The following is a 27,627-nucleotide window of genomic DNA, read 5'->3' on the forward strand; positions in this document are numbered from 1 at the left end:
GGGAGGTACCGTCCGCCTGCACATGTCCTCCCTCGTGCTGTCTTCCGTCACTTTACTAGCTTTGACGAGCGAGCACCCGGGGATCTGCTTCTCCGAGAGCCGGAGCATCACCTCTCTCATGAGGCCCGAGAGGTATTTTCCTCATTTTCTGTATTTTTCGTACATTTTCGCACCTTTGCCATGCTTGAACATGCAGTTTAGCTTATGACATAGTACTTTGCTTGCATCCTGAACATGTAGTTTCAACATTCGAATTTCTGAACACTCGGCTCATTAATTAATTGCGAACACACAGCCCACATTAGAACACACGGCTCAAACACTGATTTGTCGAACACACAGCCCGAATTCGAAAGTGAACACACAGCCCACACTTTAAATTTTCTGAACACGCAGCCCAGATTAGATAGTGAACACGCAGCCCACACTAGTTGAAATTTGAACACGCAGCCCAAACTTTAAATTTTCTGAACACGCAGCCCAGATTAATAGTGAACACGCAGCCCACAATTTAACTGAAAGTTGAACACGCAGCCCAAAATTCAAATTTTCTGAACACGCAGCCCAGATAGATAGTGAACACGCAGCCCACAATTTAACTGAAAGTTGAACACGCAGCCCAAACTTCAAATTTTCTGAACACGCAGCCCAGATAGATAGTGAACACGCAGCCCACACTAGTTGAAATTTGAACACGCAGCCCAAACTTTAAATTTTCTGAACACGCAGCCCAGATAGATAGTGAACACGCAGCCCACAATTTAACCGAAAGTTGAACATGCAGCCCAAACTTCAAATTTTCTGAACACGCAGCCCAGATAGATAGTGAACACGCAGCCCACAGTTTAACTGAAAGTTGAACACGCAGCCCAAATTTCAAATTTTCTGAACACGCAGCCCAGATAGATAGTGAACACGCAGCCCACAATTTAACTGAAAGTTGAACACGCAGCCCAAATTTCAAATTTTCTGAACACGCAGCCCAGGTAGATAGTGAACACGCAACCCACAATTTAACTGAAAGTTAAACACGCAGCCCAAATTTCAAATTTTCTGAACACGCAGCCCAGGTAGATAGTGAACACGCAGCCCACAATTTAACTGAAAGTTGAACACGCAGCCCAAATTTCAAATTTTCCGAACACGCAGCCCAGGTAGATAGTGAACACGCAGCCCACAATTTAACTGAAAGTTGAACACGCAGCCCAAACTTCAAATTTTCTGAACACGCAGCCCACAATTTAACTGAAAGTTGAACACGCAGCCCAAACTTCAAATTTTCTGAACACGCAGCCCAGATTAATAGTGAACACGCAGCCCACAATTTAACTGAAAGTTGAACACGCAGCCCAAACTTCAGATTTTCTGAACACGCATCCCAGATAGATAGTGAACACGCAGCCCACAATTTAACTGAATTTGCATGTAGCTTATTCCACTTCATCGGCATACAGCCTATTTAATCTCATTGGCACACAGCCCAGTTCAATCTCATTGGCACTCAGCCCATTCATTCCATTGGCGCACAACCCATTCATTTCATTGGCGCACAGCCCATTCATTTCATTATTGACACATGTATTCATTCTGAATGCAGGTTGGTTCCCGCAGTGTGCGGGGGTATGGTTCCACCATCGCGCGGGACTGGTATGCCGAGCTCCCGGAGGCCGTCCGAGATTTGGTAGATTTGGCAGGATTCGGGCCTTTCTGCGTCGGGTTGTCACGTTGTCCTGCCAGGAGGACACTGATGGCAGCCTTGGTAGAGAGATGGTGGGACACCACCAACTCCTTTCATTTCTCTGCTACCGGGGACATGACCATGACCCCTTTTGACTTCGCTGTATTGACCGGCCTTGACATCGGAGGTTGGTCCATCCCCTACGATGAGGATATGGGCGAGTGGGAGGCCGCCTGGATGTATCTATTGGGGGCTCGCCCACCTGTTGACAGGGTCTCTGGGAGAGTCCGATACACTTGGTTCTCTTCCCATTTTCGGCGGGCGGAGATGGTGCCTGAGACTCCCGAGGAGACAGAGCAGTATGCCCGTGGTTTCCTTATGTTCCTCTTCGGGACTACCCTGTTTGCCGACAGAGGGAACACAGTTGGGCTATACCTGCTGAGCGCTCTGGTTGACCTATCACAGGTCCATCGATATGACTGGGGTGGCGCCGGCCTGGCTACCCTTTACTTTTATATGAGCGCGACCTCCCGCGGGCGGGGTGATTTACTTGGCGGCTACTGGAGAGCCTGGGAGGTACTTTTCTGTCCTCTTGATTTACATTTCTGCTTTTCATTACTTGTACATTGCACACACAGCGCACTTTTACAGTCTGTATTTTGCTCTCAGCATTTCGTACTTACATTCTGCATTGCTTTTTTCAGCTATGGGTCTATGTATACTTCCCATCATTAGCCCCAGAGTTGGAGGTGGCGGGGATTCTCATGACCCCATATTCATTGGTGTTCGAGGGCCCGCACCGGCCGAGACCTCGAGAGACCCTCCTTAACCTGCGACAGTACTTTGACACTGTGCGACATTCAGAGGTACCTCAGAACTTTCAGTTCCTTTCATTTTCATCTTTGATTTGCTCTGTATATTCTCGATTTCTGATTGGTTTATGCATTTATCATCCGCAGATCACATGGCAGCCCTGGGTGTCCCTGGGTGATGGTCTCCGACTTCAGTATACCGGAGCGTCGGACATCTCCCAGTATAGGGTCCTGCTTGAAGGACCGGTTGGCAGGGCATGGTTCTTGGGGGAACGCTTTCTGCGCCAGGTATGGGGGTATCTTTCTCAGGATCCTCCCGCAGTACCCCCAGCCAGTATGCGGACTGCTGACAGGCTCTCTTACTCGGAGGTAGTCGGCGCCATGCTGGGCAGTGATGCTTTACTATATGTTGAGGAGGGGGACTACGCCACTTACCGTCACATATATTTGATGCCTCCATTGACGGGAGCTCATATCCCGATGATGAGGCCTGCCGGTATGTCATCCTCGGGCCAGGCTCGGGCTCGGGCTGCAGACGCCCCTTCTACTAGCAGGGCTGGTACATCTAGAGGTGGGAGTAGACCGGTTCCTCCGGTTCCGTCGACTCATCCTCATCCCGGATGGCCAGATATGCCGACTGAGTTGATGGCGTGGCAGTATGGGGCTATCTCTCCGACTCCGATCCCGCTAGAGCCTCCGATGCCCAGTGATCGATACGCCATTGATCCGGACTCACCGCCGGTATGCTCCACTTTTTTCATTTATCATTCAGATGTTTAGACACTCTTCTGTTCACTGATGATTATGAGCTCATTTTTGCAGCCATCGCGAGGGTACATAGAGGAGGTGGTTGGACTGGTGGCCACACTCGAGGGCATGGTCCTGCGTAGGGAGGCACAGTTGTCTGTCGCGGGCATTCAGGTACCCTTCAGTTTTCTGGCATTTATCATACTTCTGATGAGATGCTGATTTCTACTGCATCGATAGACTATTTGTGTAGAGCACATCTGACACACACCCCACTTGTACACTGTATTTACATGCACCCACTTCATGTAGCCTTTGCTTGTATCTGCATCTGATGTATATATTTGGACTGATGCATTTGAATTGAACTCTTTGTTGTCAGATGCCTTCATGGTCCGGTCAGCCGCAGGCCAGGCCACCTGGGCCTCCTTGGGGAGCTGGGCCATCTGGGTCTTTTCAGGGAGTTGGGTCATCCGGGCCTTTTCAGGGGGCGGGGCCATCTGGGCCTTTCCGAGGAGCCGGGTCATCTAAACCTTTTCGAGGAGCTCGAGGGGGGCCTGTCCGCAGACGCAGGGCTCACGTTGTGGAGGTGGAGCCTGATGAGGAGGAGGAGGATACTGAGGAGGAGGAGGAGGCTACCGATCGTCAGTCAGAGACATCTGCTGAGGAGGGGGGCTCCGGTTTTGGCTCGGGGAATAGAGGTGAGGCTGAGGGGGATCCTGAGGACGACAGCTCCGACTCAAATGATGATGATGGTGCGGAGGTTGTCCCGCAAAAGAGGATGAGGAGTGCTTCTCGTTCCCGTTCCCGAGGACTTTGATGCTGTTATTTCCTACTTTATTTTTCTTTTTGCTAGTAGTTTGTAGCACTTTGCACATTGTTAGGCAGTTTTATTTTTTTGTAAAACTTATACCTTTGTTTGTTGTAAGGCATGATGAAATGAAATAGCTTTTGAAAAGGTGTTTGTATTTTAAACTTTTAGCATCGTATCGCATCATTTTATTTTGCACAAAAATGAAATTGAATGGAAATGCGCATTGTGTAATCACCAAGTCAGGTAGTGAACCGACGCAACAAACTAAGCAACTCAACTTACTAAGATATAACAGAACCTTAGGAAGTTTACAACTCGATAAGCAAAATGCAACAACGCAAATAAACAAGACTTTAACAAAGATTGCTTAGACAGAGAGCAATGACTAAAACACACGAAACACGTCCGCTCGACAAACAACTCGATAAGCAAAACAACAACTCGATAAACAAAACACAACAACAACAGAGTGTTCTTCTGACAATCTGGGCATCGAAACGTATCCGAAACGGAGGGAGATAAAGGCCTTTGACTCTCCCGTTGCATGGAAATGCTTGGAACTCTCCCTCGAAGGGTAAAACAGGGCCAAGGAGATACACTGCAGCATTGCCGGCCATCCCTGGGAGCCGGCCGGCCATTTTTGTGGAGAGAGACAGCTGGCCGGCCATTTCTGCAAAAAGTAAATGGCTGGCCAGCCAGAAAAGGTGGCCGGCCGGCCATTCAGTCCTGCAGCCACCAGATTTTTGACACGTGTCCCCGTGAATAGTATTTTTCCTTCTATAAAAGCCTCAACTTCGGGAACATTCAATTCATCTTAGTTTTAGACAAAGATGGAGGCGTTTCTCGCAGAAAATGTCGCATCTTGGATCTCTTCTCTAGATGGCTCGGAAAAGCTGAATTTCCGGGGTTTCGGCTTGAATGCACTATTCACACTGAGCCGTACTCCGCTACAGCTTCCTTTTCTCCATGCCGCGGCAAGGTTCTGGAATCCAGTGACGCATGTTTTTAGCTTTGGCGGCCAAGAGATGTGTCCCACTTTCGAAGATTTTCGGGTTTTGATGGAGTCTGAATGCTCTGAAGTGATCTTGCCCCAGCTCCGTTTTGGTCACGCCCAGGCTTTAGGGCGGATGTGTGGGCTCACGGCGCGTGATGCTCGATCTTTAATCTGCAGTGGGGAGCTGGACATCCTCGGCTTGATCCATCGTTTTTCCGACGCCGGTGACCGCAGCAACCATTATTGGCAGGGTTTCCGGCAACACGCCCTCTGCTTATGTTTGTTGTCTCACTTTCTGCTTTCCTCGGGCTTCAGCGGGGCTAGCATTCGCCTGATTGAAGTCGCCCAAGGTTTGAGAGATGGAAAGAGCTGTATTGCCATGACCTTGGCCGAGACACTGATGGGCTTAGATTCTGTCTATCGCCGGGAGGCGACTAGGTTTGCTGGGAGTCCACTGCTGCTGCAGGTAATGTTTCCCACTCGACCTCACATATATATTTGCTCATATCACCCGACCCTCAGGCTCGGTTTTTCTCACAAAACCCTTGTCTTACTTTTCTCTCATCGTACATCTCTCTGTTCTTTATTCTCTCATTTTCCATCCCTCCCCTAGGTATGGTTAATGGACAAGTTGCAGGTTGTGGACTCTTGCCCGACCTATTTAGCTCGAGGCTACCTCTTTCGGCAGCGCCTAGTCAATGCTCTTGACGAAAGGTGGTGGTTCGATTGGATGTGCAATTTGTCCGCAGACGACATTGCTTGGCGTTGCCCTTGGCTCAACCTCCCGGCAATAAGCTATAGTATGTCCCGGCTGATTGGGATCCAATTGGTTGGTCTAACCCACTGCGTATTCTATTTTCCGTTCCGGCTCCTGCGTCAGTTTGGTCATGATCAGACCTGCCCACCGGAGGGGATTGAGTACCCAGCCGCTTTCCCGATCCGGGGTGCACAGCTTGCCCGATATGCCACAGCATGGAGGACTAGAGAGCTCCTGGTCCCTGCTTCCACTTTCAGTTGCACTTTGTCTGATGAGTGCTTGGATTGGCTCAATGAGGAGGCACAGGTTGGGCCTAGCTTGGCATCAGATGCTCCGTCCAGCTCTGGGAGGGGACGCAGAGATACTTGATTCAACTATGCCCCAAATTTATTGCTTATTTAGCATTTTCAAGTTTTCGTTATGAATGTACTAAAAAAGCAACCTCGATTGTAATGCAAGAGCAAGAGAACTCAGTTTTGAAATCAATGAAATTGAAAGTTGTGGTACTGAAAATTTTCCGCTTTTGGTCCAAAAATGGTCTTAGTCGTAAAAAGATTGATTTGAACAAAGTCAACTTTTATTAAAACTTTTCAAAACTATTTTCGATGTGGATCAGAACTGGACATGCCGGAGATCTGTCACTGAAATGCACAACCCCAGATCCCCGCAACTGGAAAGTTGCCCCTAGTCTGAAGAACAATGCGGCACTTCATAGCAACGGAAAGTTGCCCCTAGTCTGAGTAACTTTGCACCGTCGCGGCAACGGAAAGTTGCCCCTAGTTTGAACAGCACTGTACCGGAGATCGCGATAAATGCTGATGGATAAAGATGACTGAGATGATCAAAATGGACAGAGTTGATCGGGGAAAAGTTTATGGCTGAACTTCAAGGTGAAGTTGCCTACGTATCCCAAAGATGGGAATCAAGCCTTACGTAGTTCAGGCTAAGGTTCACTCGAGTATTTTCACTCTCCTTTTGCGCTCTAACTTTTGCCAAGGCCGCCCTTTGCGGGTTTTCAACCTTGCGAGCTCAGTTTTTATATTTTCTAATTTTTTGTGCTCTGACTTTTGCCTAGGTCGCCCTTTCGAGTTTTCGGCCTAGCGAGCCTCTCAAGGATAGTATTTCTTCAACTTGTCCATATTGATCGGTTGTGAGAACTCCAAGCCATCTAGATCCATCAGAACCACAGCTCCACCTGACCAGATAGCTTTGATGATATAAGGACCAGTCCAATTGGGTTTGAACTTGCCCCTTGGGTCGTGGATGGGAGCTCGGTTGTCTTTGAGCACCAAATCTCCCTCTTTCAGATTCCTGGACTTAACCTTCTTGTTAAAAGCCCGGGAAATTCTGCGCTGATAGCCTTGGATGTGGTACAGTGCTTTCAGTCTTCTTTCATCAAAGAGCATGAGTTCTTCGAATCTGCTTTGCGGCCAATCTGCTTCGGCTATCTGGCATTCAGCCAATACTCGTAACGACGGAACCTCAATCTCAATGGGTAGAACAGCCTCCATTCCATAGACTAATGAATATGGAGTTGCTCCAGTAGAAGTTCTGATTGAAGTCCTGTAGCCCCACAGAGCAAATGGCAGCTTGTCTGGCCAATCTCGATAGGTTCCCACCATCTTCTGCAGTATATGCTTGATATTCTTGTTGGCGGCCTCAACTGCTCCGTTGGTCTGCGGCCTGTATGTAGATGACTTATGGAAAGCCACATTGTATTTCTCCAACAAGTCTATCACTTCTTTCTTGAAGTGGGAACCATTATCTGAAATTATCTCGTTTGGCACCCCGTAGCGACAGATGATGTTGTTTCTGATGAACTTTGCGACATGCGACGCCTTCAACACCACGTATGATTGGGCCTCGACCCACTTTGTGAAATAATCTATCGCTACTAGGATAAACTCATGCCCGTTTGACCCCTTCGGGGTAACAGCTCCGATCACATCAATTCCCCAGACTGAAAAAGGCCATGGCGAAGTCATGTTGTACAGTTTTGACGGCGGGATGTTCATGCGATTTGCATGAATTTGACACTTGTGGCATCGCCGAACAAAACTAATACAATCCTCCTCCATGGTTGACCAGTAGTAGCCCTGCCTGAGGATCTTTCTGGCCAGCATTACCCCATTCATGTGTGCACCGCACTCTCCCCCATGGATGGCTTCCATCAGGCGTCTCGACTCTTCAGCTTCTACACAGAGCTTATGCATTCCCAGATGACCTCTTTTGTACAGCTTACCCCCGCAGATGATAAACTGAGCAGCCATTCTCCTGACAGCCCTCTTATCTTTGGCATTTTCCCCTAGTGGATATATCTCCTTTTCCAAGAAGTTCCAGATGTCGTAATACCAGGGGTTGCCGTCTTGAACCTCATCTATGGTGGAAATCGACTCGTATGCTGGCGCAAACTTCTGATCAATAATGACTGGACGCATCCGGACTCCGGACGGAATGTCTATCATAGAAGATAGAGTTGCTAATGAATCTGCAAACCTGTTGTTCTCTCTTACGAGGTGGGTGAAATTTAGCTTCTCAGACCGAGGAATTAACAAATCCAAGGTTTGGTGGTAGATTATCATCCTTTCCTCCTTGACTTTCCAATCTCCTTTTGCTTGAGACACAACAAGGTTCGAGTCCCCAATGACGTCCAACCGTCTTGCCCCTAGTTCTAGGGCTGCTTCCAGGCCAGCAATACATGCCTCATACTCTGCTTCATTGATGGAAACTTTGAACCGGAGCTTGAATGCTAGAGGGATACGGGAATCGTCAGGCGCTATCAGCAACACCCCTATCCCATACCCATACTGGTTTGACGCTCCGTCAAAGTACATCGTCCAAGTTTCATCTTCGACGTGCAGAATGGCTTCATCTGGGAATAGATACTCAACCGCTTCATCCCCCTCAACCGGGTGGTCGGCAAGGAACTCCGCTACCGCTCTGCCTTTTACTGACTTACGCGTTACATACTTCAAATCAAATTCGGAGAGCAACAGCAGCCAACGAGCTAGCCTACCCGTAAGTGCTGGTTTTTCGAAAAGATATTTGATGGGATCCAAACGCGAAACCAACATTACAGAGTGGGCTAACAGGTAGTGCCGCAGCTTCCTGGTTGCCCATACCAAGGCCAAACAAGCCTTCTCCAGCGGTGTATAGCGGGTCTCGTAATCCAGCATCTTTTTGCTCAGATAGTATATGGCCCTTTTCACTTTGTCTTCTGACTCCTGCGCGAGCATGCAGCCCATGGTAGTCTCAGTTACCGAAAGGTACAATATCAACGGTCTCCCCGGCTCTGGTGGTGACAGCACGGGTGGGTTCTGTAGATACTATTTGATCTGCTCAAAAGCTGCTTGACATCGGCCGTCCCATTGGAATTTCTTTCCTTTCTTCAGGAGACCAAAAAGTGGTTCACAAGTCAAGGTTAATTTAGAAATAAACCGTCTTATGAATTGCACTTTACCCAGAAAGCCTCGCACCTCCTTTTCAGTCCTTGGTGGTGGCATTTCTAAGATGGCCTTGATTTTGGAAGGGTCGACCTCGATGCCCCTTTGTGTGATCAGAAACCCTAGCATCTTCCCTGCTGTAACACCAAACATGCATTTCTGGGGATTCAGTCGCAGCCGAAACTCTTTGATCCTCTGAAAGAATTTTTGTAAGGCGGTGTAGTGGCCCTCTCTATCTTTGGACTTGACAATCATGTCATCCACATACACCTCGACCTCCTTATGGATCATATCATGTAATATTGTAGTTGCTGCCCGTTGATACGTAGCTCCAGCATTTTTCAACCCGAATGGCATCACTCTATAACAATATGTACCCCACGGGGTAGTGAACGCAGTCTTCTCCCGGTCTTCGGGTGCCATTACTATCTGATTATAGCCTGAGAAACCATCCATAGACGAAAGCAAGGCGTGTCCTGCCGTGAAATCCACCAATTCATCGATGTGCGGCAAGGGGAAGTCGTCCTTCGGACTGGCCCTGTTCAAATCTCTGAAGTCTACACAGACTCGAATTCTGTCATCCTTCTTTGGCACCGGAACAATATTGGCCAACCAAGTTGGATATTCAGATACCAGCAGGAACCCTGCGTCAATTTGCTTGGTGACCTCGTCCTTAATTTTGAGAGCCCAGTCCGGGCGAATCCTTCTGAGTTTCTGTTTGACAGGGCGGGCCTCAGGATCAAGAGGGATCCGGTGCTGTACAATCTCAGGATCGATTCCAGGCATGTCTTCGTAGGACCATGCGAAAACATCTTTGAAATCTTTTAATAAAGCGACTAAGCGCTCGCGCTCCTCTGAAGACAACGTGGACCCGATCTGGACCAGCCGCGGGTCCTTCTCAGTACCAACATTCACAGTAGTGATTTCATCCATTAAAGGTTTAACAAATCTTTCCTGCTCTTGATTAATTAATCGTTGCAAAACTGGGGGAATTTCTCCCTCGCTGTTTTCATCAAAATTTTGAAAATCCTGATTTAAGCAATAAATCAAAGGCACAGAAAAATACTCGGAAACCACATCCACATCATTCTCATTAAATATTTCCAAGCCGTCAGATTCCTCTGTTACAACAGACTCAAAAGAAAATGAAAAAGACGACCTAGACAGGACTGTGGCATCCGGGTTATCACCCCCAGGAATACCGGACTCAGACTCAGTCGAGCTGGAATCTGATTCCGACGTACAAGATTCGGTAGAATCAGATTCCGGCTCACTACCTGACCCGGAACTGCTAGATAAAAAGCCTTCTTCATATTGCCAGATGAGAGAAGGTGCGATAGATGCATCCAAGATCGGCGCTGGAAAGCCCACAGCTATTTCATCTCCAATCACAGAAACCGAAGAGTTATCCCCCAAGCACTCTTGGCCGATCGGAGGATCTGATAGTAGACTTGCCAGTGCTACCCCCATTTCAAGCTTTGTGCCCTCAGGATCCACTGTTTCACATTGCTCAACCTCAGTTGGTGGGTCTGTCTGCGCTTCGGCAACGTCATCCCCAGATAATTGTATGTCGAAGAAGATTTCAAAACCAGGCACGCGCGTCCCCTCCGCGTTTAGCCATGGCTCCGGGAAGCCGCAGAATGGAAAATCTTCCCCCTCCCGGACGAAACGTCCGTTTAGGGTACCCCAGATGGGCCTGTGCATTAACTCAAATGGCTTCCCGGCCTTCTTTGCTCTGGCCCTTCCGGCCATTTCTTTTCCTTTTCTCACCCAGTCCTCTTTGGTGGGCAGATAACCCAGTCCAAAGGCGTAAGGGTTGTGTGGCACTTCGGCCAACACTGAGACGCCCTTCCGGCCGCTTCTCCCTAATCCCATCCCAGGGGTATGCTTTAGCTTGTTCATGAGGTATATAGATTGAGTACTAACATACATGCCCTCATTCACAGCCATGACATTCTGCACCACTTGAGCCTCGGCCAAAGTGAACCCCGACAAAAACACATCCTCCGTGCCGTGCTCGATCTCCAAGACAGGTGTGGACACTTCCGGCGGCGGATGGATTGATGAATTCCCAAAAACGATCGCTACCCCTTTCCCATGGGGGTATTTTAGCATTTGATGTAGAGTGGAAGAGACTGCTTTGACCTGGTGCAACCACGGTCGCCCCAAAAGTAGGTTAAAGGTTGCGGGAACGTCCAAGATATGAAATTCGATGTTGTGTTGTCCTGGACCAACCTTAGTTTGAATTTTAACAGTCCCCATCACTTCTCTGCTGGTATTGTCGTATGCTCTAATCACTTGGGTGGTTGGGACGAAGTCCGCGGGTTTTAACCCGATTGCATATGTTGTTCTGGTTGGGCAGACATTAATTGCAGACCCGGTATCAACAAGTACCACCGGTATCCACTTATCTCTACATTCCACAGAAATATAGAGAGGTTTGTTATGACTTGTGCCCTCAGGCGGTAGCTCCTTGTCCGAAAAGGTTAATGCCGAGGAACCTCCTCCCGGAAAAACCAGCCCAACCAGCTGTTCAGGCGTGGTGTCTATGGAGAGTTTAGACTTGTCCATGGCAGATAGGACAGCTTCTCTGTGTACTCGTGATGCCATTAGCAGTCCCCAGATGGAGATGTCTGCTTGTATCTTTTTTAATTGTTTCAGCACAGCTTCATCTTCAATCTGCTTCTCCTTTTGTCTCTCCGCTTCTCTATCCTTCCCGGATGCCTCGGGTTGGTCCAGGTGTGGGGGTTTGAAGTACCGCCCACTTCTTGTCATGTGATCTACTTCATCAAGATACCAAGTATCATCCGGCTGGCCACTTCCCCAGTCTTCATCGGTGTGGGCAAGACACAAGTCGTCATCTTCCCACAACATTCTGCTGGCAGCAAACAGACACCTATCTGGCTCCGGTTTAGTTGCACTTGTAGTGCTCTCCGTCCCAATGCTCGCAGCATTCTCTATTTTTGTGCACACAGCACTTTCAGTCCCCTCAGGGCCCTTTGCCTTCCTGGCTCTCTCAGTAGCCTCAAACTTTTCTTGTTCCAACTGCATCGGTACAGCTGGTTGTTTAACAATTCCTGTATTTACAATGCCCATGTCTTGAGCGGAATTCTTAGCACCGGCGCTCTCCGGCGATACAACTTGACTTTCGGCCATTCCGGCCACAACTGATACTTCCGCCCCTGCCGGGCTCTGTTCTGGTTGGGCTTCCCCCACTGCATCTGGTTGATCCTCGAGCCATCCAGTGGCCTCCGCTGATCCCTCATAATCATACCAATTGATTGACGCATCCTCCAGTTCCTGGTCATCGAGAAATTGCAAGTTGGCAAAGTCTTCCTCTACGGCTGTCAGATCATCTGCCCATAGCCCAGATCCATCCCCTCGGATCATGCATAGCTCTCCTGTCTCTGGCAATTCTATACTTAGCCCAATTCGGCTCATTGATAGGATGTACTTGCTTGGATCATAGGCTTTCCCAGCAAAATTCTGTCCAGTCACAGATTCAACAATCTCACTCTCTCCCAAAATCTGCCCTGCCCTGTCTTCGACGGTCACCACCATCGGTTCTGGTTGGGTTTTGGAGATGTCCACCATGCACAAGAAATCTGTGCAGTCGGGGAGGAGCACCTCCGGCTTGGGTAGGTGGGTGGGAGTAATATAGACGCTAGGATCGTAAGATGCGACCCCAGTCTGGATAAAATTAATTCTTTTGGGAGAGGGAGGTTGGTTATGTGGTGGGAGAGGGTTGGTTGTGACATTGGGTTTATCAGGAGGCGCGATCACCTGTTTGTCAATAAGATCTTGGATCTCATGACGCAATCTGTAACAACGGTCGGTGTCATGACCGTGTTGTTGGTGATATGCGCAATACTTTGACGGGTCGTAAGAGGGGGGGAGTGGATTTGGTAATGGCTTTGGCTCCAGGGGTTTTAAATGATTTTTTCTGATCAATATTCCCAGAACTTTGGTCAGGGGCATATATAGTGGGGTAAAGGTTCTTTGGCCTCGCGGTTGGAATCTGTTGTTTTGTGTGTTACTTCCGGACGCGCCGGAGAAGGGTGTGGCGGTTATGGGCCTTGGAAGGGGAGGGGGAGTGGTGGTGACCATACTAACTTCCGAGGCTCTTGTATTTGCAGCGCCACTCGGGCCCGCATTGTTGTTACGGTTGAACGTCCTCCTCGGTTGTTCTATGTCGTGGTCAAACAGCCCTTGTTTCATTGCGTCTTCGATTTGCACCCCCATATCATGTAAATCTGCGAAAGTAGGGAAGGGGACTACAATCATTCTCTGCATCAACTTCGGGTGGAGATTGCACACAATCATCCGGATTTGATCTTTGTCAGTGGGCCTTAGGGTCATCGTTGACGCCTTTGCCCTCCATCGGATCACAAAGTCCGAGAAAGATTCCTTGGGCTCTTGCCTTGTCGTTTCAAGGTCACGGGTTGTGATCTCGATCTGAGTGTTGTACGAATATTGCGTGACAAAGGCCTCAGCCATTTCATCCCAATTCTTTTTCACTTCATCTTGTAATCTTGCGTACCAATGGGAGGCCACACCCGACAGGGTTCGGCCGAATAGTGAGAGCTTTTGTGGTCGTGTTAGGCCCATTGGCCGCAAGACGTCTGCAAACAGTCGGATATGGACCATGGGGTCGCCGGTCCCGTCAAAGCGGTCGATTTGTGGCATTTTGAACCTATCGGGGAGTGTTACGGCCTCCTCGGTATATCCATCTTCGATATCCGGCATAGCCTTGACCCCTTGGGATTTCTTAAAGAGCTTCTCCAGTTTGCTCAATTTCAGGGCTGTATGATCAACCTCGACCTCGAATGGAGAGTCCGGGTGATTGGGTGTATGGACCTTGGACAATTGTGGTGGAAGCGGGGGCGGAGCTGGCCCTGTTAGAAGATTTGTGTCTTCTTGCAGATTTTGGATAGTCGGCACAGTATTCTGGGTGTTTGGAGGAGCGTTCTGAACAGCAAGTGCCTGCTCAGGTAATGGGGCTCCTGCCGGAGGAGGAATTTGGTGTGAAGCAGATGCTGTACTCTGTTGTTGCAGTCTGGTAATCAGCTCAGCTTGCTGGGTCATAATCTCAGCTTGTTGCTTAGCGAGTTCATCCCGGTGAACGGCATCCTGCTGCATGGCCCGCATGGTTTCCTGCATTTGGCGTATCATCTCCTCAACTCCTGTTGGTGCCGTCATACTGTTTTGACTTGTCTGAACTACTGGCAGATCTGTCTCAATGGGGATCTCAATCCAACTGTCCACTGATGGGGGATACCACTGTTCTGGTGCTCTTTGTTCAGATACACTGCGCTTTTTCTACTTCCTTCTTGTAACAGGGGGTAAAGAATGGAACACTGGCTGTCCGTCGATTAGATCCTCAGATCGATGGAGTCGACGACCTCGTGTCCAAAGTGCTTGGGGAATGCCTGCTGGGTTGGAAGCAATCGTGCTAAAACTGACCTAGCAAAAGATAAATAAAGCGAAAAGGAAATAAATAAACAGATAAACGGACAGCATAACAGCTTAAAATAAAATGCATGACACACAGCCGGGCATAATCAACACACAGTCAATAAGCTGAATACACACTGTCCTCAAACACTGATTATTATCCCTGTATCACTGTCCCCTAAAACAGAATCTGATACCCGCAGATAGCTGATTCTCAAATACTTGGTTGATGCCCGCAGGCCTGATACCCAGACTCATGTACTGAACTGATGCCCGCAGGCCTGATGCTGACAATACTGAACTGATGCCCGCAGGCTTGATACTCAAACTCATATACTAATCTGATGCCCGCAGGCCTGATACTGACAATACTGAGCTGATGCCCGCAGGCTTGATGCCCAAACTCATATACTGATACATGCATTCCTGTAGAGACGCACTCTAAAGCACATAACAGATAAGTGAGAGCCAAAACACCCCTATGTTGGGGTAGGGTTTCCCTGTCCTATTGTGTCAGGAGCTAGGGTTTCATTACGCACGCAGCGGTTTTAAACAACCTATAAACGGGTAAGCAACCTGTCCTAATTTGGGAATGGTCACTATGGATCCGAATATGCACTAGGTCGAATGGTCAAAGAGGGTGCCCCGGTAAAACCGGGGTTTGTGTTCCCATACTGGCAGAGCCCACAACCGGTCAGCCTTATGGTCATGCCTTGACAAGACAAGCCTCCGGCAAACCGTTCAGGAATAGCAGATGGCAAACACGGTGTCCTAGGCGCACCAATGCAAATGCAATGCAAAGAAACACACAAGTGTAGTCAAAAGCAGATATCACGAGTTCGAGTCAAGTTCTCTAAATCCCCAGCAGAGTCGCCAGAAACTGTAGACGTCCCCGAACGCCCCGGGAGGGTTAGTCCAGTTCTGTTCATTTGGGGTCACTACAGCTCGGACTCTTAAATGTCACGGTTCCTAATCTGAACCAAAGAGTCCAAATCCGGCAAATCGTTTTGAGAAACTGATTTTTTGAAAAAGTAGTGCCAAATATGGACTGCTTTGCCAGATATAGAGTCGCCACCTAAATATTTTATTTTGGGAAATTTAGGAAACCCTGTCTCGGTGCCAAAAGGCCACGTGTCCGTCATCACCAAAGTTGCCTCGGCTCGGGAACTTGGGTACGATTGGGGAAGGTCACTTCGTGAGCACCCCCGCTCGCCCGGTCATAGACCGGCCTCTACTAACCATGATATCAATTTTTGAAAACATTGTATGCTCTTATTCCGGTTATTAGCCTAAGTTACTATGTGATGCTCACAGCATACAAGTATAGACTGGATCGCCTGAATTGGAACAAAACATTTCATGCTTGTTTTTGAAAATGGTTTGCTACCCGCAGGTAGGCTTGAAACATTTGATGATTTATTCCAATTCAGATAACCCAACCTTCACCCACAAGCATTCAGGCAGTTATATCATATAAGCACATAGCCTCATGGTAAGCATGCTATTCATGGCAGCACTCACACGCATGCAAGGATGCTAAAGCATAAAGCTTACCGAATACTCCAAGCCAAAATAGAAACTCATTAGAAATCATGCATGAATTCTAAGTATACAGAAATGCCTAATGCAACACATACAAAATGCAATTATAGCAGGCTCGGCTATTCTAAGATGGTATATGAAATGCTACAACTATCATGTATTCAATTTTGAAATTGGAAATACAATACAGTTAGTATGATGCGCCGAGCCTAGTGCATGCGAAACTGATGAATGAATGCAAACATGCTGTCATACTGTATGCTAATTGAAATATGCCCTAATCTAACCATCGTAAGCGGATAAATAAAAGGGAGAAAGACGTGGGGTTAGAAGACATACAACACACTCACGCACACTTATTACAGTTATGCCCTCGCAGAGAGGGTCCGAATAAATAATACAGTCCAAATATTACAGTCCCGAATAAAAGAATATTACAGTCCAAAATATTACAGAATCCTAATTAATTAACAAATTAACTAAGAAAACAAGTAAAACTGGCGTGCAAGCTAGGGACTGCCTTGCTTCTGATGGATGATGCATGTCCGGGTTGTCTTGCGCGGAAATCCACCGGAATGCCCCAATTAGCCTCTGTTTACACCTGTTCTTGAAATGCGTGCCAAGCCCCAAAAAGTTGCTAATTCCTGATTTTGCTGCAACAGAGAGCAGGAAAGGGGCATAGCAATGTATTTGCACAGATATATGCATGTCTCGATCCTCGTGCCACCAATCACGCATACCGAGGCATGATGGCCGAGGAGTCGAAATGCACAACTCAATATAGAATGAATGCACATGAAACTACAGCTAAAACCTAACTCCATCATGGATAATCCGGAGTGTCGGTGACTGGGGAATTGAGACACATTCCGTCACTCGGAGTACGAAACGCACCTCGTTTCCCGTGCCCGGACTAACTCCTATTCCGGACACGATGCAATATGCATGATATGCATGAAATGCAACTAAGATACAATCCTAACATACACAATGCTATGAAAATGATATGCCTCGACATGCGTGCACAAGGGCACGCAAACCGAGAAAATGACAGAATGCAATCTAAGATACAACCTAGTATGCACAATGCTATGAAAATGATATGCCTCGACATGCGTGCACACGAGCACGCAAACCGAGAAAATGACAGAATGCAATCTAAGATACAACCTAGTATGCACAATGCTATGAAAATGAGATGCCTCGAAGTGCGTGCACTCGGGTACGCAAACCGAGAAAATGACAGAATGCAATCTAAGATACAACCTAGTATGCACAATGCTATGAAAATGAGATGCCTCGAAGTGCGTGCACTCGGGCACGCAAACCGAGAAAATGACAGAATGCAATGTAATGCCATGAAAACATGATATGGGCTTATACCAACATGAGTGAGCCTCAGCCACACTCACATAGGATGCCGGCGGATAAAAATGAAGTGCCTCAAAATGCGTGCACACGGGCACGCAAACCGAGGCGGTAACAAAATGCGATGTAATAACATGAAATGATGATATGGGCTTATACCAACATGAGTGAGCCTCAGCCACACTCACATAGGATGCCGGCGGATAAAAATGAAGTGCCTCGAAATGCGTGCACACGGGCACGCAAACCCAGGCAATGACAAAATGCGATGTAATAACATGAAATGATGATATGGGCTTATACCAACATGAATGAGCCTCAGCCACACTCACATAGGATGCCGGCGGATAAAAATGAAGTGCCTCGAAATGCGTGCACACGGGCACGCAAACCGAGGCGGTGGTAGAATGTGATACAAATGACATGAAATGACATGCAATCATCCCAACAGAATTTCAGCAAGAAAATATGGGGGAAAACAGTCCCGAAATGAAGCGAAATGACACCAAATGCATGAAATTGTCCCGAAATGCTAATTTTGGCACCCGTAATGGCCTGTAGCTATGCAATGCATGCATAATATGGACATGCAATGCAAAGACAGAAGCTAGACAGTCCCAAAAAAGGCACTTTCACAGTTATAAACATGGCCAAACAGCAAGCATAGGTAGGGCAAAAATAGCATGCAAGAATAGGGGCCAAGAGAGGGGTAATGAAGCAAGTGATATAAGCAAAACCCAAACTGAAAAATTTCCTTCTACAACACTGAAGAGGGACCACAAATATGAATATTTAAAGTATATGGCAGCCTCAAAATCAGTATACAAACATGATAGAAATGTGATGCAAAATAAGGCTCAAAAATGGCTATAACATGAGGTATACAAAATAATCACCAAACAGCCAAAGACCCTTAATAAAACATGTAGAATGAGCCAAAATAAGCACTTTTTCAGAACTGTAAAATGGCCAAAAACAAAAGCATGGTAGGCTAACTAAACATGCAAGAATGGGGAATAAAAGAGAGATATAACATGAAGTGACCTATGGAGGTCCCAAACCATGAAAGGACCTAAATGAAAAATGAAGAATGGACCAAAATAAGGACCTTTTCAGAACTGCAAAATGGCCAAAAACAAAAGCATGGTAGGCTGCCATTGCATGCAAGAATGGGGAAGAAAAGAGGAGTATAAAGGTAGGTATAACATGGAAGTCCCAAATGGTGTTGAGCCCTTCTTCAATGTTGAAGAGGGGCTCAAAATAAGCCTAATATAAGTTTACAACATGCTCAAAAACAGATTACCCATGGGCCAAAAATAGCATGCAAAATTATGACATATAAGAGGATCAATGAAGCAAGTGTATCATGGAAGGCTCAAACAGGGTTGAGCCCTTAATGAAAAGTGAAAATGAGCTCAAAAGAGGGCCCTCTTCAGTTAGGGCCGGAGCTTGAAACAAAAAGCAAGTGAGGCTTACAAATGGATCAAGAAAAGGGGTCAAAGAAGAGAAAGGTTACTCACCCTTGAAGACTAAGACTTTTGTTGCTTCTTGGATCAATTTGCAGCTTCTTTGGCCTTTGAGAAACCTTCCTTGTTGCTGGAAATGAGGTGGTGGTGGTAGAGCTTGGTGGTGTAGAAGAAATGGTGCTTAAGGACTTAAGGTTTTTCAAGGAAATGAGAGGTATAGAAATGGAGTTGTGTATGGAAGCTTGAAGATGAAGTTTTCTAACCCCAACAAAGGATATATCTTGCTTGCTATATAGGCCAAAAAGGGGGTGTAAAGGTGGGGGAAAAGGAGAGTAACTTTCCCCCACAAAATATCCCCCGGATAAAGATCTTTTCTGGGGGATAAAGCCCCACAGCTGTAAAGGGAACAGTGCAAGGAGCTCGGCCGGCCTGGTACTTTTGCTGCAGGTGGCCGGCCGGCCACACCCCCTAGCCGGCCGGCTAGGGGTCAAAAAGGTCAATCAGATTTTCTGGCCGGCCACCAACTGGTGGGGTCCTCCTATCTGTGTACAACACAACCCTGTGGTTAAAAGTCCAAGAAAGTGGGTCCAAGGGGTTCAACATTAGCCCGGAAGGAGGGGGTCAAAAAGGGTCAAGTTGAATTAATGGCCGGTCATGAACTTTTAGGGTCCTCTCATGTGTGTACATCACAAATATGTGGTTCAAAGTTCAAGAAAATGGGCCCAAGGGGTTCAACATTAGCTCGGAAAGAGGGGTTCAAAAGGGTCAGGTGGAATTAATGGCCGGCCACCAACTTTTAGGGTCCTCCCATGTGTGTACATCACAAATATATGGTTCAAAGTTCAAGAAAATGGGCCCAAGGGGTTCAACATTAGCCCGGAAGTGCGAAAAACGGGCGCCGGAGGCCGTCGGAGGATGTATAACTGGTTGCTGCAATAATTGCTGGCCACCCACCCTTCAGTGACCTCCCCGGTGATAAAACAGAGGTACCTGCCAAAAATGAACGAAAACCGTTGCAAAACGAATGCTCGGGGACCAAAACGCGCAGTTCGGGGTCCCGAAAATGGGCTGTTAAGCACCGAAAGTGGCATTCGGCCACGAAGTGGGCTTCTCAGCCCCCAGTGTCCCTCAAAAGGGAGAAAATAGGAAGTATGCCAAAAATTAGAGCAATAGGAGATGGTTAAGCGGTCCCGAATCGAGGCACACGGCCTGACGGCTCCGAAAACCGGAAACCGGACTCGGAAATGGGAAAAATGGCCTACGGCCACCAAATGTAGCCTACGGACATTGAGAGATGGTCTACGGGACCTCCCCCTCCCCTCAGGAAAAGAAACAGAGAAAACCGAGTCTGGTTCGCAAACCGAGACAAGGCACAGAAGAGGGTTCGGAAGTCCGGAGGCAGGGCTCACGGCCGCGACTCTAAAACTTCTGAACGAGCACATTATGCAACATCACCAAGCACTCAATCGGTGACGTCTGAGTCTTAAGGTCGGTCAAAAATGGGGTGTCTACAATTCCCTACACAGGGAAATACATCTTCAACAAAACATGAACAACCACTTGACTTGACTTGAGTTTGTCATGGATGTTTTTAAAGAATTATACCACTAACAAATGTTCTCGAGGGAAAAATCAATAAAATAATAATCGATGTCTAATGAAATTAATGTTATACAAAATTACACAATACATTGGCACAGAATTAACCAATAACTACAATTTTCAGGGACATCAATCCCATGAGTCAACTACAAGTAGGATGGAGTAATGCATTGAACCATCAACTGCCTTAAACCCACACCGTAATAACAGTTAATGTAGTAATGCTCACATCAAGTTGCATCTGACCATCGTGTTAGGGTTCTTGTTATCTTCCATTGCTTACCTTTGAATCAATAGAAACAAAAACCTCAAGAGAAAACAAACAAGATAGCCGAATAGCCAAAGGGGCTCATTCTAAAAGACAACAGATCCAAAGATCAAAAATCTGAAGAGGCCATGTCACAAACAGATCTAACACTGAAATAGCTACCAGGTTAAATGACACTGAAATAGCTACAAAATTTTTTATTATTAACTCAATGACAATGATACAAACCTCATATGTACAGGGACTCAAACCATATTTAAGACAACCATATGCATGATACATGTTGACAAGCAGTTTCACCAACATAAGCCCCTGTATGTTCATATTAAGAACCATAATTAAAAATTGCTCACAGTTTCGGTACCAGATGACAATTTTGCTTCATCAAAAAAAAAAAAGAGGAAAAAACAACAACAACAACAACATTATTTAGATATGAGCTAATCAATTAAAATGGAATCACTTGATCACCAGGGGAATAATTACATATTCAATACCATTACAGCTTCAAAGCAACAAAGAAATGTAACTTGAAATAGCCACATATAAATAAAACTCTAGCTTCGATACCATTAACATGATTGATGAATAGATCACTTGAGAAACAAAGATCAACCATTAACATGATTGATGAATACATCACTGGAGAAACAAAGATCGACAGAGAAACATCAGGATTCAGCAAATAAAAACAAATAACCATGTAAAAGTTCCATGGCTAAAATCGGCACCTAGGCAAGGATGTGGCATTTGGCACACAAAAAAATGTGAAGTAATTTCATTTATAAAAAAAAAATACAAAAATAAGAAGGTATATGGTAGTACGGTGTTATATTTGAAAAAATTTATATACCAACCAATGGATAAATAACAGGCACTACACCATAATTCTTTTTCCAAATAAGAACAGCTCCAAAAGTTAATCAGAATTTCAGAGAAATATCAAGCATGTGAAAATTCCCTAAAGTTTTAAATGTAAACTTAAATCATCATTCTAGATGAAATTTTACATTACAATTCACAAGACAAAATCACAGCAGGCCAAATGTGTAGAACACATTTTCCCATGTTAAGTGCTGTTAGAACATTAGCTGGTGAACATGTCTCTTACTCTTTTTCTAACAACTAATAGAAGCTCAAAGAAAACCCAAAAAATGACCAGTAATATAAGAATAATTTATATCCACATAACTTGTCCACTCCAAGCTAAACAGAACCACAAAGCAATAAATTCATACTGCTTATATAGAGTAACATTCATTGTATTCTTCTTATTTCTAACATCTTTTAATATAATAAAAAGACAATCAGTCCAAACCCAGTTCATCCAACAGACTATCATGATTTCTCTAATTCAAAACCCATTTTGGAATTTCATCGAACAGGTCATCCACATACTCTCACCATAGCCAAATTCATATAACAATTATATAGTATATATAGAGAGAGAGTGAGAGGGGAGAAACAGGGGTAAAAGGGAAAAGAGGGTCGATGGTGGTTGTTCAGGGTGGAGAAGGAATATACTCACAACATGACTTCTGAGGAGTCCATTAGCAAAGGAGGTGAGAATACTTGATCCTGAGCTTCCTCCCCGTCACAATATGACTTTTGTGAATCAAAAGCTGTCAAATTTGACCCAGCAGCTAAGAGAAAACCATTTACCTATAACCAATTATTTAGGATGCAACTAAAAACTATAAGAATAACTATGAGACAAATAAATATATATTATAAAAAATGCATAAAGCAGTTACTTGAGCTCAACTAATTCCCAATTCAAATGAATTCATTGAGCTCTGATACCAAAATAGAGGAAAGAACACAGAATCAAAGAGAGATCAGAGTCGACAAACACTCACTTGAACCCAAATTACAGAGGGAGACAAGAAGACAGAGATACAGAAAAGAGACCGAACAGAGAGATAGAGAGGGTCGTCGGTCGAGTATGATCTGAGACAAAATAAAAGTCACCAAATGAATCTGTGTGAGAGAGAGAGCAACAGAGGGTGATGGCAAGTGTGGTCTGAGGATATGAGGATCAACGAGAGATCAGTGTGGTCGTCGGTTGAGTGTGGTCTGAGGATCTTTGTGAGAGAAAGACGGAGGGCGATGGCGATGGCGATTTGCGGCGGTGGCGATGTGCGACGGACGTGAGCAACGGTAGTGAGGGACTTCAGTGAGCTAGAGAGAGTAGGGACCGATTGAAAGAGAGAACACAGAAAGAGGGAGAGGGCGGACCAACATAGAGAGACACAGAGAACGAGCTAGAGACAGAGGGGAGATTAGGGCTTTTTTTATTTTATTTTTTCTGTTTTCCTGGTACAAAACGACGTCGTTTTACAATCGGCGACCAATTTTTTTTGTCACAAAAAAATTTCAATTCCTGCCTCCCACTACAACAAAAATAGTCTTTAGAGACGAAAACTAATGACGAAAATTTTTTTTGTCACGAAATACGTATCTTTTAATGACGAAAATCATATTTCGTCTCCAAATATACCATTTTTTGAGACAAATAAAATTTCATCGCCAATCTAAATCATAATAAAAAAATTAGGTGACAAAATTATTTTTCATCATTATTATTATTTTTTTTGTCACCAAATATTTTCCCGCTAATATTTTCGAGGGGTGCCAAAATTTTGAGACTTTTGGTGATGAAAAAATTGGTCACCAATTATAAAATTATTAATGACGAATATATTTTTGTCACCAATAATTTTTAATATTTTAATATCATTTAGTGACAAAACGATTTTTGTGGCCAATATTTTTATCTTTAGTGAAGAAAAAATTTTGTCACCAATAAATAATTTAGTCACTAAATATTTTAGGAGGGAAAAAAAATGTTTTGGCGCCTCAAACACACACAATAATTTTTCGGTTCAAACTTATTTCTCACACACACACACACACACACAGAGGTTATACTCGGTTCAAACCTATTTCCCTCACCGTCGCTACTACCATTGCATCAACCCACCGCCGATAGCCCTCACCGCCGCCGTTGGTTTCTGCTACCCTTGCTGCCAATCGTTAGCCCATCATTCCTCACCGCCGCTACTGTGCCGATCGGAGAACACCACCGCTGTTAGTCTTTCTCTCTCTCTCTCTCTCTCTCTCGATGCTCCCTATGATGTATTTGTCTGATGTATATGCTCCGTATACATATGAAATATGCTCTATATACATATAAAATATGCTCTGTATATGCTCTGTATACATATAATGCTCTATATACATATTCAATGTTCCAATTGGAAACCAAAAAAAAAAAAAACCTAATGGAAACCTGTTTTGAATTGGATCTCTCCTAGGTACAAACAATGATGTGCCTGCTGGATTATCAATAGATAGGCAATTGATGCTTTAATTTTTTTATATATTAAGTTTAATATAGTTTTTAAAGAAATTAGAAATCTATTAGGAGCAGATTATCAATATAGAAGGGTAATTAGAAATCTATTTAAAAGGCGCAGATTATCATATTAAGTTTAATATAGTTTTTAAAGAAATTAGAAATCTATTAGGAGCAGATTATCAATATAGAAGGGTAATTAGAAATCTATTTAAAAGGAGCAGATTATCATATTAAGTTTAATATAGTTTTTAAAGAAATTAGAAACCTATTTAAAAGGAGCAGATTATCAATATAAAAGGGTAATTAGAAATATATTCTTGTCTTTCACTCAGTTGAGTAAAAGTAGCAGGGTGAACTAGTTATGGAAACAACTTAACTTACAGTGTCTGCAACAACATGTAGAGTTACTATTCCATTATATAAAATGATACGTTAATGAGCTTCTTATGTTAGCAGTCCTAAATCAAATGTTGCAGTTTTAACCGTTGATAGTTCAGCACTAACACCATGTGCAATAATATGCTCCAAAAGAGAATGAGAAGGTCAAACTGAAGTCATCTATTTTACCTATGCTCATTAAGCCCATGAATAATGACCATAATACCCCTGAAATTTTTTGCCCTAATTAATTTTAGGTAAGATGGCTTTGTATGAAGATAGGCATATTAGTCATACTCTTAATCATTTCTTATAAAAGGAGGATATATATCATATGGAAATTATGTCATTTGTAAATTTGATTAAAAGAAATAACATAACTCAATACTATAAGGATCGTAACTTAAAAACAGAAAAAGAAGTTATAATTAAATATCACATGAGGTATAGCTAAGAACTTTTGTTAGAATGTTATGTTCAGAAGTGGCTATCATTTTTGGTTTTGTTTTTGTGGGATTTCTGTTCTGGTTAGAAGGGGCCTAGGTTAGTAAGTGTAACATCAGTAGCCTTCAGTGTGGGAGTTCTGCTGGTGTAGTATTTTGCTTTTGTATTGCAATTGGAATGGTGTTAGAATGGTGGTGTTAGAATGTTAAAATCAATAATGACCATTTTTGTTAGTTTTTATTCCTTATTTGCATATAACATTAGAACTTGTATAAGAATCTTCATTAAAGATCTGGACATATATTTGGTGAAGTTGTTTTTGAATTTTTCAATTTAATTAGTTCATAAATACACAAGTCTACATTATACTATATTGTTCTTAATCTTTCATTTGTGATCAAACATGGATAAAAGTTGGATTGCCCTAGGTAGGACGGCTAATGGAAGGATGAGCAAACCATATAATGATGGGGTCAAGTTATTTCTTCAATTTGCAATGGGGGTTATAGACCAGAATGGTAATTTGTTGTGCCCATGTATAAAGTGTGTGAATGTTTGTAGACAAAATCTTCAAAATGTGGAAATTCATTTGCTCCAATATGGGATTATGCAAACTTACACTGTATGGCACCAGCACGGGGAACCCCGTGTTTCAAACAAGGCTTACCATGATGATGAGATGCGACTTGATGGTGATGAAATTATAGGTGGTATTGAAGCCTTAGTGGAAGATCGAATAAGAGAGGAATCGACTGATACAACCCAAGGGGAGGAAGTGAGAACTTTTGATCAATTGTTGACTGATGTCAAGCGTGAGCTGTTCCCAAATTGTACAAATTATACTTTGTTGAAGTTTGTGATTGAGGTGCTTAATATGAAGGTAACAAATCATTGGAGCAATAAGTCAGTTGATATGATGCTAGAGTTTTTAAGTAGACTTTTACTGAAAGAAAATTTGGTTCCAAAGTCAACTTATGAAGCTAAGAAAATACTACGTGACATGGGCTTGTCATATGAGCTCATTCGTGCTTGCATAAATGATTGTGTATTATTTTGGAAGGAGAATGCAACACTAGATAAATGTCCAACTTGTAAGACATCTAGATACAAGATCAATCGTGGAAGGGATAAGAATATCCCTCATAAAGTATTGCGGTACTTTCCTTTGACACCAAGGTTGAAAAGATTGTACATGTCAAGGAAGAGGGCTGAGGATATGAGATGGTACAAAGACAAATGAGTGGACGACGAGATATTGAGGCATCCCGCTGACAGTGATAAGTGAAAGGAATTTGATGCACAACATCCCGAGTTTGCCTTGAAGCCTCGAAATGTGAGGCTAGGGTTGGCCGCTGTTAGGTTTAACCCTTTTGGGAACATGAACCACTCTTATAGTTTGTGGCCCATCATACTCATTCCATATAACTTGCCACCTTGGTTGGTTATGAAGGATCCATTTTCTTTGATGTCATTACTTATTCCTGGAGAATCGCAACCAGGGATTGATATTGACGTCTACATGCGACCATTGGTGGATGAGTTGAATGATTTATGGACAAATGGTGCATTGACTTACGACGCCTCCACCAATGAGACTTTTTGAATGCATGCAGCTTTGTTATGGACAATACATAATTGGCCTGCATTTGGTGACATATCTGGGTCGAGAACAAAGGGTCATTATTCTTGTTACACTTGCAATGATGAACCGTATTTTCAATCTCTGAGAAATAAGACGGGGTACACTAACCATCGATGTTACTTGCCTGAGGACCACCCAGAAAGGTGAAAAAGTAAGGCTTATAATGGTAAGATTGAGAAACGGAAGAGATCTTTGGAGTTGCCGGCGGAAAAGATACAAGACCAATTGGACAACGTGACAGGTGTCATATATGGAAAGCATCCAAGTAATAAAAAAAGGCCCCGTCAAGCACCTAATTGGACAAAGGTAAGCATCTTGTATGAGTTACCCTATTGGAAGAAGCGAAAACTTCAACACAACATTGATGTCATGCATGTGGAGAAAAATTTTAGTGAAAATGTTTTCGGAACTATGTTAGGCATTGATGGAAAGAATAAGGACACAGACAAGACACGTTAGACTTAGAAGATATGGGTATAAGGAAAGAGTTATGGCTAACACAACGACCCGATGGGTCATATGTCAAGCCTCGAGCAAGTTTTTCATTGACACCTGCAAAGAAGGAGGGTTTCTTTGAATTTTTAAAAACTGTCAAGTATCCAGATTGGTATGCAGCAAACATATCCAAATCAGTGAATGCAAGAAATAGTAGACTAACAGGCCTAAAAAGCCACGACTGCCATGTACTAATACAAAGAATTCTTTCCATTGGAATGCGTGGTTACGTGGATAAAGAAATTAGCACAACCCTTTTTGAGTTAGGCAATTTCTTCCAAGAGCTATGCTCTAGGACACTAAGGCGGAGCGAATTGGAGAAATTAGAGGAACGTATAATACACATTTTATGCAAGCTTGAA

At 44.5% G+C, this 27,627-nt stretch overlaps 1 protein-coding gene across 1 annotated transcript; it reads left to right on the forward strand.

Annotated features, from left to right (window-relative positions):
* On the forward strand, positions 1–26,731 carry LOC145813680 (uncharacterized). The gene is made up of 8 exons (XM_082909480.1): positions 1–132; positions 1,598–2,254; positions 2,383–2,544; positions 2,638–3,231; positions 3,313–3,411; positions 3,620–3,759; positions 25,543–26,352; positions 26,524–26,731. The coding sequence occupies exons 2-8, from the start codon at positions 1,748–1,750 to the stop codon at positions 26,729–26,731; spliced, it is 2,520 nt and encodes an 839-aa protein (XP_082765606.1). The 5' UTR covers positions 1–132; positions 1,598–1,747.
* Positions 26,732–27,627: the final 896 nt, after the last annotated feature.

Source organism: Camellia sinensis, chromosome 2 (genome assembly GCF_055761805.1).
Source record: "Camellia sinensis isolate YWXY chromosome 2, ASM5576180v1, whole genome shotgun sequence".
Lineage (NCBI taxonomy): Eukaryota > Viridiplantae > Streptophyta > Magnoliopsida > Ericales > Theaceae > Camellia > Camellia sinensis.

What these genes read in the sequence shown, in the direction of transcription:
- LOC145813680 (XM_082909480.1), top strand. Translation starts at nt 1,748, where the DNA reads ATGGCAGCCTTGGTAGAGAGATGGTGGGACACCACCAACTCCTTTCAT. An exon ending in ACACTGTGCGACATTCAGAG is followed by an intron (nt 2,545 to 2,637) that starts GTACCTCAGAAC and finishes TATCATCCGCAG; the next exon opens with ATCACATGGCAGCCCTGGGT. An exon ending in TTGATCCGGACTCACCGCCG is followed by an intron (nt 3,232 to 3,312) that starts GTATGCTCCACT and finishes TCATTTTTGCAG; the next exon opens with CCATCGCGAGGGTACATAGA.